At 42.6% G+C, this 15401-nt stretch overlaps 1 protein-coding gene and 1 long non-coding RNA gene across 2 annotated transcripts in view; one reads left to right on the top strand and one right to left on the bottom strand.

Annotated features, from left to right (window-relative positions):
- Positions 1-6591, top strand: part of Eif4e3 (eukaryotic translation initiation factor 4E family member 3) — a 40195-nt gene extending 33604 nt beyond the window's left edge. The window contains exons 6-7 of the mRNA XM_005071206.4: positions 515-670; positions 5229-6591. Coding sequence (XP_005071263.1) covers positions 515-670; positions 5229-5275 — 203 coding nt within the window. The 3' untranslated portion in view covers positions 5276-6591. The remainder of the gene's footprint in view (positions 1-514; positions 671-5228) is intronic.
- On the bottom strand, positions 638-13992 carry LOC121136966. Its single transcript, XR_005874163.1, has 3 exons — positions 13515-13992; positions 2112-2167; positions 638-772 (listed from the first exon to the last, which is right to left on the bottom strand). It is a non-coding gene; the product is annotated as an uncharacterized LOC121136966 (long non-coding RNA).
- Positions 13993-15401: the final 1409 nt, after the last annotated feature.

The following is a 15401-nucleotide window of genomic DNA, read 5'->3' as shown; positions in this document are numbered from 1 at the left end:
CGTGCAAAGCAGAGGGACCACTGGACATACCAAGTCTTGGGTCCTGCAGGTTTCAGAGCAGATGGCACTAACATCCCCAAGGCCTCCAAAAGCTTAGCAGGAAGTCACAGAAAGTCTTACTGCTCTTAATAGAGAGGGCCAGGCTTCAAGCAAAAAAGAAAAAAGTTCATCCGAGTTCACTTGGCTTTCAGAGGGCAGAGAATTATGCAACCTATTTTAGAAAAAGTCTCATCAAAACAGAGTCAGAAATTGACAGAAAGCTTTGGGTAACATGTTAAAAAGGGTAAAATTACTTATCTGGAAAATTCATTTGGCTTGAACATTCTGTTTATCGAGTCCCCGGCTCAAAGTGAAGGCGTCTGTGCCGACTTTCCACAACAGTCCCCACGGAAGCAGTCAGCAGGCGCTTATCCCTATCTGCTGTGTAACTCACAGCTAAAGTGATAGGTGCTTAGATGTGGCCAGGCTGCCTTGTAGCTTACTCATTCTTGCCTCTTCCTCCTGTTCCCTTCAGATGACGAAGTAATAGGGGTGAGTGTGAGTGTTCGGGACCGAGAGGACGTCATCCAGGTCTGGAATGTCGACGCTTCCCTTGTGGGCGAAGCTACTGTGCTAGAGAAGATCCATGAACTCCTGCCTCACGTGTTTTTTAAAGCCGTGTTTTATAAACGTAAGTGCTTCATTTCCAATCACTGTTTTCGAGGTTCTTCTACCAGACTTGTAGAGATAGCACCACATTGCAAATGAGGTGAAGGAAGAATTGCCCGAAACTCTACCAATGCAGAAAACAATTGGACACGATACATTTTAAGTGGTTTTAAATCAAGTTTAGTTTCAGAAATTAAAATGAAATTTTGCTCTTGCCTAAGTACATGGATCCGAAAAGCAAATACACATTGTATTTGTTATTTCACAAATTTAAACTTTGTCAGAAGAAATTATTTTCTATCGGAAATAATTATAACAAACAAACACACACACACACAAACACACAAAATCAGTCAGTGGGCTGCCAGGCAGATGGTCAATCAACCCTTCCTACACAGAAATGTATAACGTCTAATATCTGTACTTATGGGGGAGTTCAGGTATGATTGACAGTGCTACTGAAATACTCCCACTTTCTCATTATGGTGACTGTGGCAGAGTCACTGAGAATTTACATGCAGTGGACATACAACTCTTGGTGTGAACAGGTGTGTGGACCCATTGTTTCCATTGTGATTTGTGTTTGTTGCTCTTGTGTGCTCTCTATAAACCAGTCATCTTTTTCATAATGAGAACATCTTAGTACCTTTGAACTGGTGGGTTACACATTCAGTTCAATAGTGAGTTAAAGGAAATGATTGACAGCCCCACACACATTCATGATGGACTTTCTATGTCCTAACCCGTTCAGGGAGTCACTCATCATTTTGGTGCTCTTGGACATAGAATACCCTAATATCTCAGTATTTAAAGGAAGAAAAAGTAAGAAAAGTTTTTCAGTTAAACCAGGATGTCTTGTTGACTCTAGAGGTTTTGAAATTTGCAGGGGACAGAGCAGGGGGCATCTTAGGATCTCTGAAATATGCTCCATCATTGTCTCACTAGTTCTGGTTCTTGTCAAGAGGCTGAACAAATTCACATTTGTGATTGCCCTTGTATTAGTGCATATAGGAAAACTCAGGCCTCCTTGGAGGAATCTTGTAGCCATCATCAAAGAATCAGGGTCCACGTGGGGAAAGGGATCCTGCAGTCTGTGCTCTTAGGGTGCCGATCCTCTGAATTGTAATAGAAAGTTTAAAGTGAAATAGCCTGAAAATGCACACTGAAGAGCTTGGCTGTGCAGTATGGAGACAGGGCAGGCACACGGATACCATTAATGTCCCACAGGGACATGTCAACTGTAGTTTACCCAGATATCAAAAGGTCTCCAAAGTGTTTTCTGATTTCCAGTAATAAGAATAACTAGCAAAAACTACAAAAGGAAATGTGAGTTAGTGCCAAGTTCAAGGGTCCCACACTTGAGTCTGCCCAACACTTGACTCCAAGGAGGAGAAAGCGGTTGAGAGTTATTGGGTGTTCACCACACTTCACCAGTGTGACCCTTAGCAGTTTCACTCTCTCACCTGTATCCAGAAGGTTGGTCTCAGATGATCTCCAAGGTTCCTTCTTCTTTACAGTTCTGTGAACAGATTGACAAGTGACAAACTGGTCAGCAGCTCAGCATGAAGTCAGTCTAGACTTAGGTAACTAGGCTCCAGCTTTAGGGCCAAGGCATAGTCACATAAGAATGGCCAAGGAAGGGTAGGGGATTCATTGCTTAGCTGTCGGGTTGGCTTGCAGGAGGCGAAGTCAGGAGGGATCAGGATGGGGGGACACCAAGAAAGGAGAAAGGAAGGGGCACCCAGGCCAGCTGAATGAAAACTGGAGACACCCTGAAGGGAGTTGACATTGTCACGTGTGTGAGTCAGAAGGAACTAGCTGCAGCTCTAAGCAGAAAGCTTCTCTTTAGTGACACTCTTTAACATTTAAAAGCTCAGAGTATGCAATGGAAAAATTGGAATTCCCTGTATTTGACATGAATCAGGCTGTCCTTTACCTGGCACTGTTGCCAGCATGTGTTATAGAAGTGATCTAGACAGAAACTGGTTCGCAGGGTGAGGGACAGTCCTGGGTGAGCTAGGCTGGAAGTGGCCAGTTCATGCCACCTTTGTCTTAATGGGATCCAGTACTCTGGAGTTTGTAGAAACTAGCTGGCTAGATGACTGGAATGCCAGAAGTATCCAGTACACCCAGTCCTGGCCTCCAGTGGGCAGATGAGGAACTGGACATTGGTGCTCTATGTGATTTCCATCCAAGATTGAATTTACACACACCTCCCTGGTTCCATCAAGTTCCTTGGGAAGCTGAAAGACAAAGGCCCTTATCTGGTGTTAGCACTGTGTAGAACAGGGATTGGAAAGCTAGGAACTGAAGCTAAGCCAGCCTCTTACCCCACCCCCCTCCCTCAGTCATTCCATGTGAATGAAGCAGAGAGCAGTCCTACATTTTCATATGATTGGGAAAAGGCAAAACTGTATGTGACACATGAAAATTCTGCCATACCAAGTTTCAGTAGCTTGGTTGCATAAAGAAGCACTCATTTATATCCCTATTTTCTGTAGCTTCTTCAGCAATCAGGGATTGTGTGAATTACTACTAAAAAGTCTGATGTCTTCCAGATCTGAAAAGTCCTCTAATCATCTCCCCAGTTGCTCCAGGGATGGCAAATGGCCCTCAGTGCCCAGATTCTCACAGTAGTGCAGTGTATCTGCTGTTAACTTCTGACCTGACACTTCAGTGGTTCAGCTGTTGCTGTCCTGACCCTGAACACCTAGAGATGAGGAAAGTCTTGGCATCATCATTGCCTTTGGATGGATAATTTGCATATCAGCATTGCTGTCATTTTATGACTCACCAAATTGGCCCTGAAACATGGTATATGCCACTGAATACCGATCTATGCTTTATTTGGAGTCTGCCCTACAACATCCTTATTAAAGATAGGAATTAGGGTTAGGGAGCTAGCTCTGCAAGGGGACCTGAGTTCAGTCCCCAAAACTCACATTTAAAAATGGCTTGGACTAGGGCCTGAGGAGATGGCTCAGCAGTCAGGATTATACAGTGTTCTTGCAAATGACCTGAGTTCAGTTCCCAGCACCATGACAGGTGGTTTACAACTGTCTGAAACTCCAGGTCTAGAGGATATGACTCCCAGTTCTGGACTCTACAGGCACCCACACGCATGTACATACCGCCACAGAAGTATGTATAATTTAAAAATCAATTGCTAAAGAAAATAGCTAGGGCTGGAGAGAAGGCTCAGTTGGTAACAACACTTGCTATGTAAGCCTGATGACCTGAGTTCACATCCCAGCATCTTTATGAAAAGCTGGGCATTTCCATACACACTGTAACTCCAGCATTGTACAGGCAGAGACAGGAGGCTCACCAATGCTTTCTGGCCCTAAGCCTGTTCTAAGTTCAGTGAGAAAGCCTATCTCAAAGGAATATGTCAGGGGTGACAAAGCAGGACACCCAGTGTCCTTCCTCAACCTCCAGACATGAGGCATAAGTACGTGCACCAATACAATCAGGGGCACATACAGCATGTACACATACCACACCACACACAGCATAACACGTGTACATAACACACACAAACATAGCCAAATAAAGAAAATGTTTTAAAATTAAATACTTAGGAAATTGAAGGGGTGAGAGATATGCAGTTAAACGTGGGCAGATACTAGGTCACCAATTCTAGTCACCCTGGGAGTGACAAGGTGCATCTTTCCCAGTGGTTTCTCTAGATGAATTGCTGCTTGGATAGCTTACCTGAGATGATCTTGAAGGCAGTTAACCCAGCCGTCCTCTCAAGAACAGGAGGAGATATGGAAGTGAAGCAGAGTGCTCAGCTCTGCCTCCCATTATTGTCTGGAGGAGTGAGTGGACTTGGGCCGAATAGCCCTGGCTGTGTTAGACCTTGCCTCACAGTGGCATCTAGACACCCCAACCCGAACTTGGCCCTTTGCTTTACAGCTAATATTGCATGCTTCTTGTCTTCCAGCTTAGACAGTTTAAGTCTCCAAAAAGCATAGCTTTTATTGTTAGTTTCCTATTTAGTAATTCCACAAGACAAACTATGAGACCCCTGAGGTGTGTGGGGTGAAGGTTGGGGAAAATAATAGAACCATCCGTTTTATGAAACTTCATTTTCCACAGAAGGTGTTGAGAAGCAGGGGGCATAATAATACGCCCCCCTGTGTGGTTCTGTTTTGTTTCTGTTATTTTATTCTTGAAGGTAGGCTTGCGAATGACTCTGTCCTAGGTCATAGGTTCCCCCCTTCCCATGCATTTTTGTGGGGCTCGTTTTTTTTCCCTGTAGCATTTGCCTAGAGCCCAACATCCTCTCCTCATCAACTTGTGTGGATGAGTCATCCCCCCCGAGGCACAGCAAGAAGAAGCAGGCAGCATGCCCATAGCTTGTTTATTCCTTGTTTTAATTTTCATTATTACGTTTCTCAGGAAATGCACGCCTTAGCTATCAGTTACTGGCAAAAAAAAAAAAAGTAAAAAAAAGGTATTTGAGTTCTTGCCAACATCTGGGGAAGCTGAATGAGATGCCTAGAGGGGGGTTGGCCCATCCTTTGCTTAAAGTTTTCTTTCCTTCTTTTCCTTTTTGTTTTTTTTCTGTCCTTTAGCCCATGAAGAGCATCATGCTTTTGAAGGTGGACGTGGAAAACACTAATTGCACTCTGTAAAGAATTCTTTATCCTTTGCTGATTGGTTTTGGAAACGGTCTTAACAGGAGGGAGTGAAGAGAAGACTTGCCGAAGCCTGATGCTGGTCCATTTAGAGTGGGTTTCTGTCCCTACAGACTGGGTGGTTAGGACTCCAAGTGGCAGGTGGGGTTGTGGGAGAGCGTGTGGGTTTCTGCCATCATATCACTTGGGTTGTTTTTTGTTTTTGTTTTTTAGTTTTCTAAATTCTCTGTTCTTTGCACTCTTCCCCCTCCCCATAAGATTCCTTATTCGGGGTAATTATTGTTTTCTGCACACCCTTTCATCGAGGCATAAGAACTGGGTTTCCCCTTCAGTAGCTCCACAGTACCTTGTTAAGGAACACCTGCCACGGGGCTGCCTGTGAAGCCACAAAGCACCAGGAGGAAGCCTAGCCTAGCCAAACCCCCTTTCTGATAAATTGTTGTGACACTTGCCTGCATACTGTGAGCTGGGCATTGTTTCTTGTGTGTATGTGCTCCATAGAAACCATACCCATTGACAGCACACACATCTTAAGACCTTTTTAAAAAGCAGTATAAGGAAAAGAAATTGTTGGTTTGCCTAGCATGAAAACTTTAATCACAATTGAGTGTCAGGCTCAAAATCAAACTCTAGGATTTGGGGGCCCACTGTGCAAGTATTTCTAACCAGTATCCCACTCTGGCCTTTCAGCAGAAGCCCATGATTTGTTCAGAGAGGAAATCTGCTATTTCTGATTTGCAGAGGAGGCCATGTTCACTACCTGTGTGGAATGGGCTTCTTCCTCAGTTCCCACAGTGTTGCCCACTTTCCACGGCAATTCTACCCCTGTGTTAAGTCACCCTCCCTTTTGCCAGCCCTGTCATATGTCCTTTCTGAAGATGGATGGCTCTCCTGGGGAGGTTGTCTTTTCTCTGCATTAGCACACTGTTGCAGGAAGCACCAGGGAGCTCACACAGTTGAGCTTGAGTGCATCTCGTTCCTATAACTGTGTTATTAGATATTGGATTATACTACCAAAGAAACATTGGTTATAGTAGAAGAAAACCTTTCAGAGTATTGCAACTCCTCCCAAATGCTCCTGTCTCCCTCTCAACTTTGCCCATTTCCTGGTTATTTTCCCTGTGAAAGGGCCTCCCTCCTCTTGGCTTGGGTATAGAGCCATGGGACCAGTGAAGCTTCTATATTTCTCAAAAGGGCGAATATTTAATTCCCCTTGCACTGTCGGCCAGTGGAGAGATGGGACTGCTCTAATCCTCCCACATGTATTTATAAATAAAATTCCCCATTCAGATACTTTAAATGGCTCTCAGTAGCATCTGTTTGTATAAGTTGTGGCCTCCACTTGCACTGCTAAACACTCAGCCAAAATAATTATCTGTCAATGATTAGGAGGAACTTCTTCTCTGAACTTAAGTCCCTCAACAGTTTCACTCATCAGGGGATTGGATACTTCTAGAAAAATCCCAGGATGTGTTTGTCTAAATGACATGTTCTTCTCTGAACAGTTTCTAAATTTGTTTTGAAAAGTATAACTCAAGAATTTAAAACTTATTCTGAACAAGAATTGATATTCCTTTTTATAATATAAGTATTTTTCTGATAGATTAGCAAAAAGGATATAATTGACTTCCTTATTATAATTGTCATATATATTTCCATAAGTAAACAAATTTTGAGGAATTTTTATTTTTGAACTTTATTTAAAGCATTTGTGATGACATGTTCAATTTTTGCATGTATGTAGCTTTTGAGTAAAAAATAATAAAATAAAATAAAATAATAAATAGGAATATTAGGCTCACGTTAATGCTTTCGAGTTTCTATTGTTTATGAATATAAAACATGACAAGCACACAAAGTAAATTTTCATCCCAGTGAACTTCTGCAACAGTTTCTCTTTGGAAAACACTAAACATGAGCAGTATTTAGCCTGACTAATGTTCAGAACCTGTCATCTGGATTGCTTTGAGTGGATTTTGTCAAATTTTGCTTTGGAAATGGTTTTAATTGAATATTTAGTCATAATTGACTTGTGAGACCTAAGCTGACTTCAGCAGTTTAAAGCCTTTCATTGCCTCCTTAAAGAACTTGATGCTCTGGGGAGATTGAGGCAACGTCTGGGGAAATGTGACTTGGTGTCAGAGCAGTTCAGCCACATAGGCCACTGCTGGGGCAAGTGTCATTCCAGTAAATTCTTGGTCCTTTAACAGAGTCCTGCAGGTACAGCCCTGTCTGCTGTGCAAAGAGCCACACAGAAGCCAAGGGGCTTGCTTCCTTATCCAGTAAGCCTTCAGTGTGTGAGGCATAGCCAGGAAATCTGGTTAACTGGCCTGTTTTCTCCATCCTGTTATCCCCTAGATTGCCATATTACAGGCTTTTGCTTACATTGGGAAAGATGCACCGGCCGAATCAGGACACATAGTAACCATGAAACACATGTCCCTGAAGCATCCTTGTGACCCGTAAACAGTTTCTGAGTGTGCTTAAGACTTGCTTTTGCCTCATCTATCTCCTGTTTCTGAATTGGTCCAGCAAACCTGCAATGCTGCCGTCTAATTCAGGGTTCCCATGGCAGAGAACAAACATGAGAAGGAAAGAAAGACTCTGAGAAACCATGAGATTAAGTTCTCTAGGCCCTCCTTTGCTACACTGTACATACAGCCGTAAACTTCACTATCAGAAGGAACTTCAGATGTCATTGCATCCATTGGACACGATGTACAATATAGTAGCTGAGCCTTGACTGAACTTAACCCAGTTTGAAGGATGGAGAGCTAGCAATCAGGAGAGCTGGGCACTGAAGTCTGTGATCTATAATCTACATAGGTTTCCACGTAGAGAAGACAATAGTGTCTGTCAGCCTATCCTCCCCAACAAGTCACCCTGATCAGTTGATTCTCTGACTATAGTGACAACATATACTCAGACATTCCCATGTCAACAGCTGCTTATTTATTCCCACTCAGTCCGCTGACTGAATGGCTTTAGATTTGTGGTCTAGACACCATTGTAGTGTGACAGGAAGTGGATCTCTGCTGTCAGATACTCCCCTCCCCAACTTTGCTACTTGTGAAAGCTGGCAGCATTCACAATGATCACATGGTGGCGCTGCCTTCCAGCTCACGGTTCTGGACCAGAGGCGGAATGAGCCTTGCTGTGTGTGTGAGATTATTTTAAGATCTTGCCGCATGCTGCTGTAAGGACATTACAAAACTTTCTTTACATACAAATCACATTTAGCGATAAGCATTTAATTCTCATACGCCTAATAAAAACGAATCACAGACAGAATGCTCCAGACAACGCTTTTAAAAACCTCAGCTCCTAGCCTCTCCTTGGCCTTTTGGGTAGTTAAGAAGAGAAAAAATTAACGTAAGATACAGGGAGTGTTTTTATCAATATTTGATTAGCATGGCTAATGATGACAAACTATTAGGATTTCTTTCTTTTTAGGTAATTACAGAATTCTTTGAGGAATGCAAATCTGTCCTTCCCCTTCCCTGGATTACATGAAAGTAGAGGACCCTCTGTATGTTGTTTATTTCTTAATATGGAGATAACCTCAACTTACTCTTAAGAGTTTGGTGACTCAGGGCTGTGCAAAGCCTGGATGGTATCTCAAGAGCCAGGAAGCGTTAGAGTCAAAGGGGGAAAGGGGAATGAATAGAAAAATCCCTTGGGAAATGAGCTGCTAGGGCAGTAAGATGGGTTCCCTTTCACCCCTCAAGGAAAAAACCCGAACGGATTCCTTAACCATCTAAGTAGACTACCATAGGTTAGCTTTTCTGGGTATTTTTGTTATGTTTTGATTTGGTTTTTATGAAGACTTCTTACATTTAGTTAGTCTGCTGAGACCAAAAGTCATTATTCTTCATGGTGCTGACAGGACTCGAGATTTAAAAGAAAACGCAAAGCCATGGAATCTGAGAGTGGAAGGGACCTTCGAGATCATTCAGCAGTGTGTCTGTCTGATTAGCACACAAAAGGACCACTGCGGTGCTAGCTTATCAAGCACGTTCCCCAGCTGCGCCCTGGAGCTTTGGGCATCTGCGTTTTGAGCTAGCACCATGCAGATCTGTAGACCCACTTTGAGAACCTCTGATTATGTCCAACCTCTACATGTGACGGGTGAGGAACCTAAGCTATCCCAGACACCCTGATAGGGTAAACAACAATCTTGGAGAAAATCATTACTACTTATATAGAAGATACTCATACATAAGACGCTTGTGACTAGGACCACAGCAATCATAAGTAGCCCATTCCTAGAAGTCCATAGTATAAACCTTTAATTCAGAAACACGGCTTTTCTCTTTTCTAAATAACATTCTGGCCTGTTAAGAGAAGAAAAATTAATGTTCAGAAAAGAGTAGCTACTCCATATGTGCAGTAACTACTTTTCTATAATGTCTTATGGCGTCTGGGGTTCAGCATCATTGAACAAGATTAAATGAATGTTACAGAGCTATAAAAGTGCATGTAAAATACCGCAAAACTGTTCGGAGGACTATCAAAGTAGCCAGGGAATGAGTTTCCACTAAAATTAATTGTCACTTTCCAAACGTAGCTTAGCCAAGCTGTTACTAAACTGGAGGGAGTCTTTAATACAAGTGTTAAAAAGAATCAAACAGGCACTCCCCAAAGCATGTGGATGGGAAGCAGAGGTCACCATGAAGTCAATACTTCTTCGTCCATCATTGCTACTGAAATTGCTAGTCTCATTGTATCTGTGTGTGTCAGATGTGCTTATTAGAATATCCAATAAGCTGGCCTTTGGATATTCTATGCTCTGTGTCCTTCTGAAATCATGGGTTTGCAGGAATGTGTGTTACATGTTACTGTTTTGGTTGCTGCCACAACAACAACAAACTGTTGACTTATTCATCTGATGAAACAAATTTCCAGTTATAACTTTGAACATTGAGGTGTGATTTTTTTTTCTTGAACTTCTGTTTGGGAAGAAGTGTTTTATTTTGTATTCGTTAAACTGGCAACTTTTGTGTTACAAAAATGATCCTGAAAACAAGCTTCAAGGTTTCCGGTGGGTAATTAATGTATCTATTGTTACATGTAAAGAGGCAGTTTTTACTAAAAGTGGAAAAAGGGAAAGCAGAGTGTAGTTTTATCACTATAGAATTAATGAAAACTATTGAAGACTTTGAATATATTAATACACATGTAACATTCTATTCTCAAGTGGAGATGTTTTGGGAGCAAATATTAAATTTCTCAGACTATAGCCAGGCAATCGGACTTTCAGCCACTGTATGTGTTTTTAAACCCTGTTGATGCTGACTCCTTGGTATTCACTAACCCTAAGTCACCATGACCTTGCATGTACCCTCTGGGAGCATCTCTTCCCACTGGATTAGTACACAAGAGAATTTAAAATTTAAACTCATTGCACACACTTCAGCTGGAGGCATCTAGCAACATTTGTCCCACGTTTAAAATCTTATCAGTTGGCTTGAAAGTAATTCATTCTTTCAAGCTGTCTTACCTGTGTAAGCCAAACCAGGTTTGCTTGCCTCATGTTTCAGATGTACTTGCACCCCTCCCCCCTCCTCCACTACCCCACTTTATACCATCTGTGCCCTGTGTAGTCTGGGACCCCTTCACATCTGGCTACAAGCTGGCGTAATGCCCTTCCTTTTGATCTGGTCTCATCTAGTGATTTGCTCAGTATTTTTAAGGTCAGACTGAAAACTTTTTCTGTTCTAGTTATTTTTGATTTTATATCTCTGTGTGTTTGATGTTCAAATACATGTGAAAGTTGCTCCTATAAGCCAGTAATTTTTATTCCAGCCTTTTGCAGCAATAAGGTAAGTCGAGCCTATGTTCTTCTCATTCCGAAATGTAATGATTTATATGTTTGGTGCAAATGTTTATTCATATCAGAGTCTTGGCTGTTTTTGCTTCTGGGGCTCTATTGCTATGAATTTATTATATTCCTTTTTTTCAAGAAAAAAATTTAGAGTGTCGCTCAAGAGTTACTGTTTCTCGGGGCTTGATTTTGAGATCTTTGCTCATCTGTCACCACTAATTCTTACTCTGGATTTGGGTTCTTGTCACAAAACAATACTTTTTCATCTTCTGGGTTTAAAATCTCATGCAGTTGCATTATCTTAATCTTAACTGTATCTCAAATGTATGTTTGGTGGTTGTCATAACCCTGAACATTCTAGCAAAACACAAGTCTCTACCAAACAACTGTAACATGCATGCGCTCCTTTACAATGCCCGGTGTGTAGCAGAGTCTATGTGACTCCTTGTTTCTGGTTTATGGAATGAATGCAGTTGCCATAGGACTCATCTTGGCCTCGTGGAAAACGTTTTGCATATTCAAATTCCTTTTTTTAACCTTTTATTCAGAATAGCTTAAGTACATTACATCTACTACTTCTGTTTCTCTTTGGGTGCTACAGTGTGTCCATGTGGTTCCCTTGTCCCACCTAACCAAACAGCATGAATTGATTCTTCCTTTCTGGCTGCAAACAAAACACCTGAAAACTCTTGTGTCTACCATTCATCTCTATGGTTTCTTGTCTTACTGTAGGAACAAGCAATTCAAGATTATGAGTGTGATGCCCAGTTAATTTTAACAGAGCAGATTTAACGAAATCTGTGAGGGGCAGGACTTAACACAGAAGACTTTAAAATGTCATACTGCCTCCTTATAATGGAGTCCGATTCTTGTGGCTGGGCATGCTCTGTTAATGTTATCATCTAGTGGATACTGAGGTGCTTTTGGAACTTGCTGTTGGTTGTTTTGTTAGCAGAGGCTCTGCCTTCCCACCTCCCATACAGTGTTTGGGAGGCTAAGACCATGCATGCATGCCTTTTCTTTCTAAGTGATTCTTTCCATGTGATGATTGCTGTTAAGAAAACAGTAAAAAACAAAAGAAACTTTTAAGTGCTTTCACTAATGAATGCACTAAAAAATTTCTGGAATCCTACAGGCTGATAGGCCTTTTGTTATAGGAAGAAAAGAAAACAGTAGCTTTTACAAGGCTCAGCAAGTTCAAATATATATCATTGCAATATATTTCTATTTCCCATCATCTGGCTAGGCGACGGTGCTTGACTAGCTTATTTCTTGCCAGAGAAAATAAGTTTAAATCATAAGCATATTTAACTAGCAAGCATAAATCATAAGCCTTTCTAACCGTAAGCATGGTGAACTCTGCACAGTTTGTACAGATGGCGTGGCTGACTCTGTACCCCTCCCCACGGTGAGGATGTGGACAGGCTCCTACTCCCCAATTTCCTGTGCAGCTTGGGGAACTGAAACCATTTGTTTTACTGCATGTACAGGATTCTATAAAGTTTGGACCCAAAGCAAGGTTTAACATGATCCTCCTTTCCTACCGAAGAAGGATGGGAGTGAAGATGCACTCCCCATAGAAGCTACATCCCCAAAGTACCCTAATTACAAAAGACAAGATGCTGGGATGCTGGAATTTTCAATGTGCCTACTTAAAACAAACAAAAAACAAAACAAAACAAAAAACAGCATCATAGGGTCAAAAATGCTAGCAGAGGCTTATGGGTTATGAAGAGCAATTTCTAGGTTGACTTGATGGCAGCTCTTTCAGACACTGCACCCAAAATCTGCTTATGTCTTCTAGGTCTTGGCTGATCCCATGTGTCAGTGTCTGGGCAGAGTTAAACATGCTTTCGCTGTAGTGTGGCTGTGTTCCTATGCTCGTAACTATTGTGTCAATGATAATATTAACATGTATTGAGTAGCGTGCCATCTAAGCACATAGATAGCTTTGCCATACTATTACTCCCATTTTCTGTATGTGGAAGTGGAAGATAAGACAGGTGAAGGAACTTGCCCAAGGTCACACAATGAGTCCATTGCAGAGCTCATATGTTCCCTTTTTATTCTCCTGAGTTACTATGGTCTAGCTTGTTCTAATGCTAGGGCCTTGATAGAAACTGAAGATTCCCAAAGGCAAGGAGTTTGAGATCCCTTATGGGCCCTTATTTTTTTTAAAGGATCTGTAGCTTTAAGAAAAAGATGGAAAGTTGCTGGCCTCATCCAAAACATTCACATTACAGATGGGGCAACAACCCAGCGGCATGAAGCTTCTGCCTGCTGAAGGTCACATAAGTAGTTTTTGGGTCACAACTGGATTCCCAAACCTTCTGCCTGAAAACCAAGGGCCCAGCCTCTGCTGCCATACCTCACCCCCAAATAGTACACATTTTTCTCACCTGCTTTTTGCAGCAAATCCTGTGAGCAAGTCAGTCTTGAAAATAGTTTCCATCCCGGGCCACATCCATGCACTTGCTTGCTTATTTTCTCAAGGTTTTAACGGGGAATTAAAAACACTTACATTTGAAGCTTGCTTTTCTGTCTCACTTATTGAGTGCCCAATCTGTAGACACACATGCCTAACACTCTTCTCCGGAGAATGTACAAGAATAACACGTTTGACTGCTGTGGATGGCAGGTGAAAAAGAATTACTGCTGTAGCGTGTAGGCCCTTAAACATATTCACGGCCAACTCTGGATTATCCCAGCACAGATGGATCAGGCAAAACTCACTCTCCCACTGCTTGCTGGTGACCTTTAGCTGTTTGTGTTTGTGAGTGCTTCTATCAGAGCCTGGAAAGAAGAACAGACACCACGGCTGGACCGGAGTCCCAGTGTCCTGCTTAAAGTTTTAGCAGTTTTTCCACTTAAGGCAACAGGATGATTGTAGGAGATGCTCTGACTCAACCCACCTGGGATGCACAGCTTGGCCTTGGTTGTGAACTGTAGGGAAGCGAACTGGATGTAATGCAGGGAGCTTAATTATTGGGCTCAAATCCTATTAGCTGGTGCCTAGGGCAAGTTACTCAACTGCTCTGAGTCACAGTTTCCTCATCGTTAAGAAGGAGGAGTCAGCTGCTTCAAAATAGCAGCGCAAGGGCGCAGCAGGGAACTGCGTTGGGTAGAGAATTAGCAGCAGGCACTTCTCAGGTTGGTCTCTGTGGTACCAAGGGTGGCTGATACAGGGAGGCCTGCTCACTTGCCAGTGGAGGTGCTGACCCAGCTTACCTGGTTAGGGCTCTATGAGAGTCTTTGGTACGCTGGCCAAAACTATTGATCACTGTGCCTCGTCTTGCCACCTAGGGATAAGAAAATTGCCCCCTTCATTGGGTTCTGTGTACTTGGTTTCCGAGTTGGTTTGCCACAAGCAAATTTAAAACCTAAATGAATTTTCTAATGAATTGTTTTTGGACAATATTATGGGCCTTTCTTGGGAATATGCAAAGGAAGTTCAGTTTATATGGAAAGGTTTTCTAGGCTGAACAAATCCATGGTGAAATGTAAGCCTGGTATTGTCCACTCCACTGTGAATTAGAGACACCCAGCAGTGTAACTGTGAGGTAACTGTTGGACAGTCTCAAGTGTTCTTTGTGTGTTGTGAATGTTTTATTGTCGTCATTATTGTGTGTGTGTGCGCGCGCATGTGTGTGCGCGTGTGTGCGCGTGTGTGTGCGCGTGGATATGCTTATGGAGGCTGGAGGACAATCTTGGGTGCTCTCAGGAGCTGTCTACTTTTACTGGGACCTGAGCCTGGCCAGAGAGGCCTCCTGGACCTGCCAGTTGCTGCCTGCCCAACATGTACTGCTCCCACAGGTGACATTTGTCGTGTGTCCTGGAGATGGAACTGAGGTCCGAAAGCATGTATGACAAGTATGTTGACGGCTTAGCCATCTATCCCCGGGCTCCCACGTGAGTTTATTTTAGTCACTGACGGCCTAAAGGGAAGCTGAAGGGCGTTTCCATCGCGTATTTCTATATGCTCTACTAACTCATTCCTCTTCAAGTGATTGCTGATCAGCTGTAGTGTGCTCGGCCCAGAAAACACAAACATAAACGGCACATCCTCACTACTTCATGGAGCTTAGAATTTAGACTAACGGTATTAAAATAGGACCACTAGACCTAAAAGGGGGAAGAAATTAACTCAGACACCTTTGCGTTCCCCATATGTGGCCTACAGTACAGACTCATTGAAGTGTTTGAATGGCATCATAAGCAAAGTTTACTTTTGTTTTCAGTTCAGAGATATCCTTAGCTCTCTAGAGCCGAGGGAATTCGCTAAGCCC

The sequence above is a fragment of the Mesocricetus auratus genome, unplaced genomic scaffold, assembly GCF_017639785.1.
Source record: "Mesocricetus auratus isolate SY011 unplaced genomic scaffold, BCM_Maur_2.0 Super-Scaffold_100676, whole genome shotgun sequence".
Lineage (NCBI taxonomy): Eukaryota > Metazoa > Chordata > Mammalia > Rodentia > Cricetidae > Mesocricetus > Mesocricetus auratus.
This window is presented reverse-complemented; position numbering and strand designations above follow the sequence as displayed.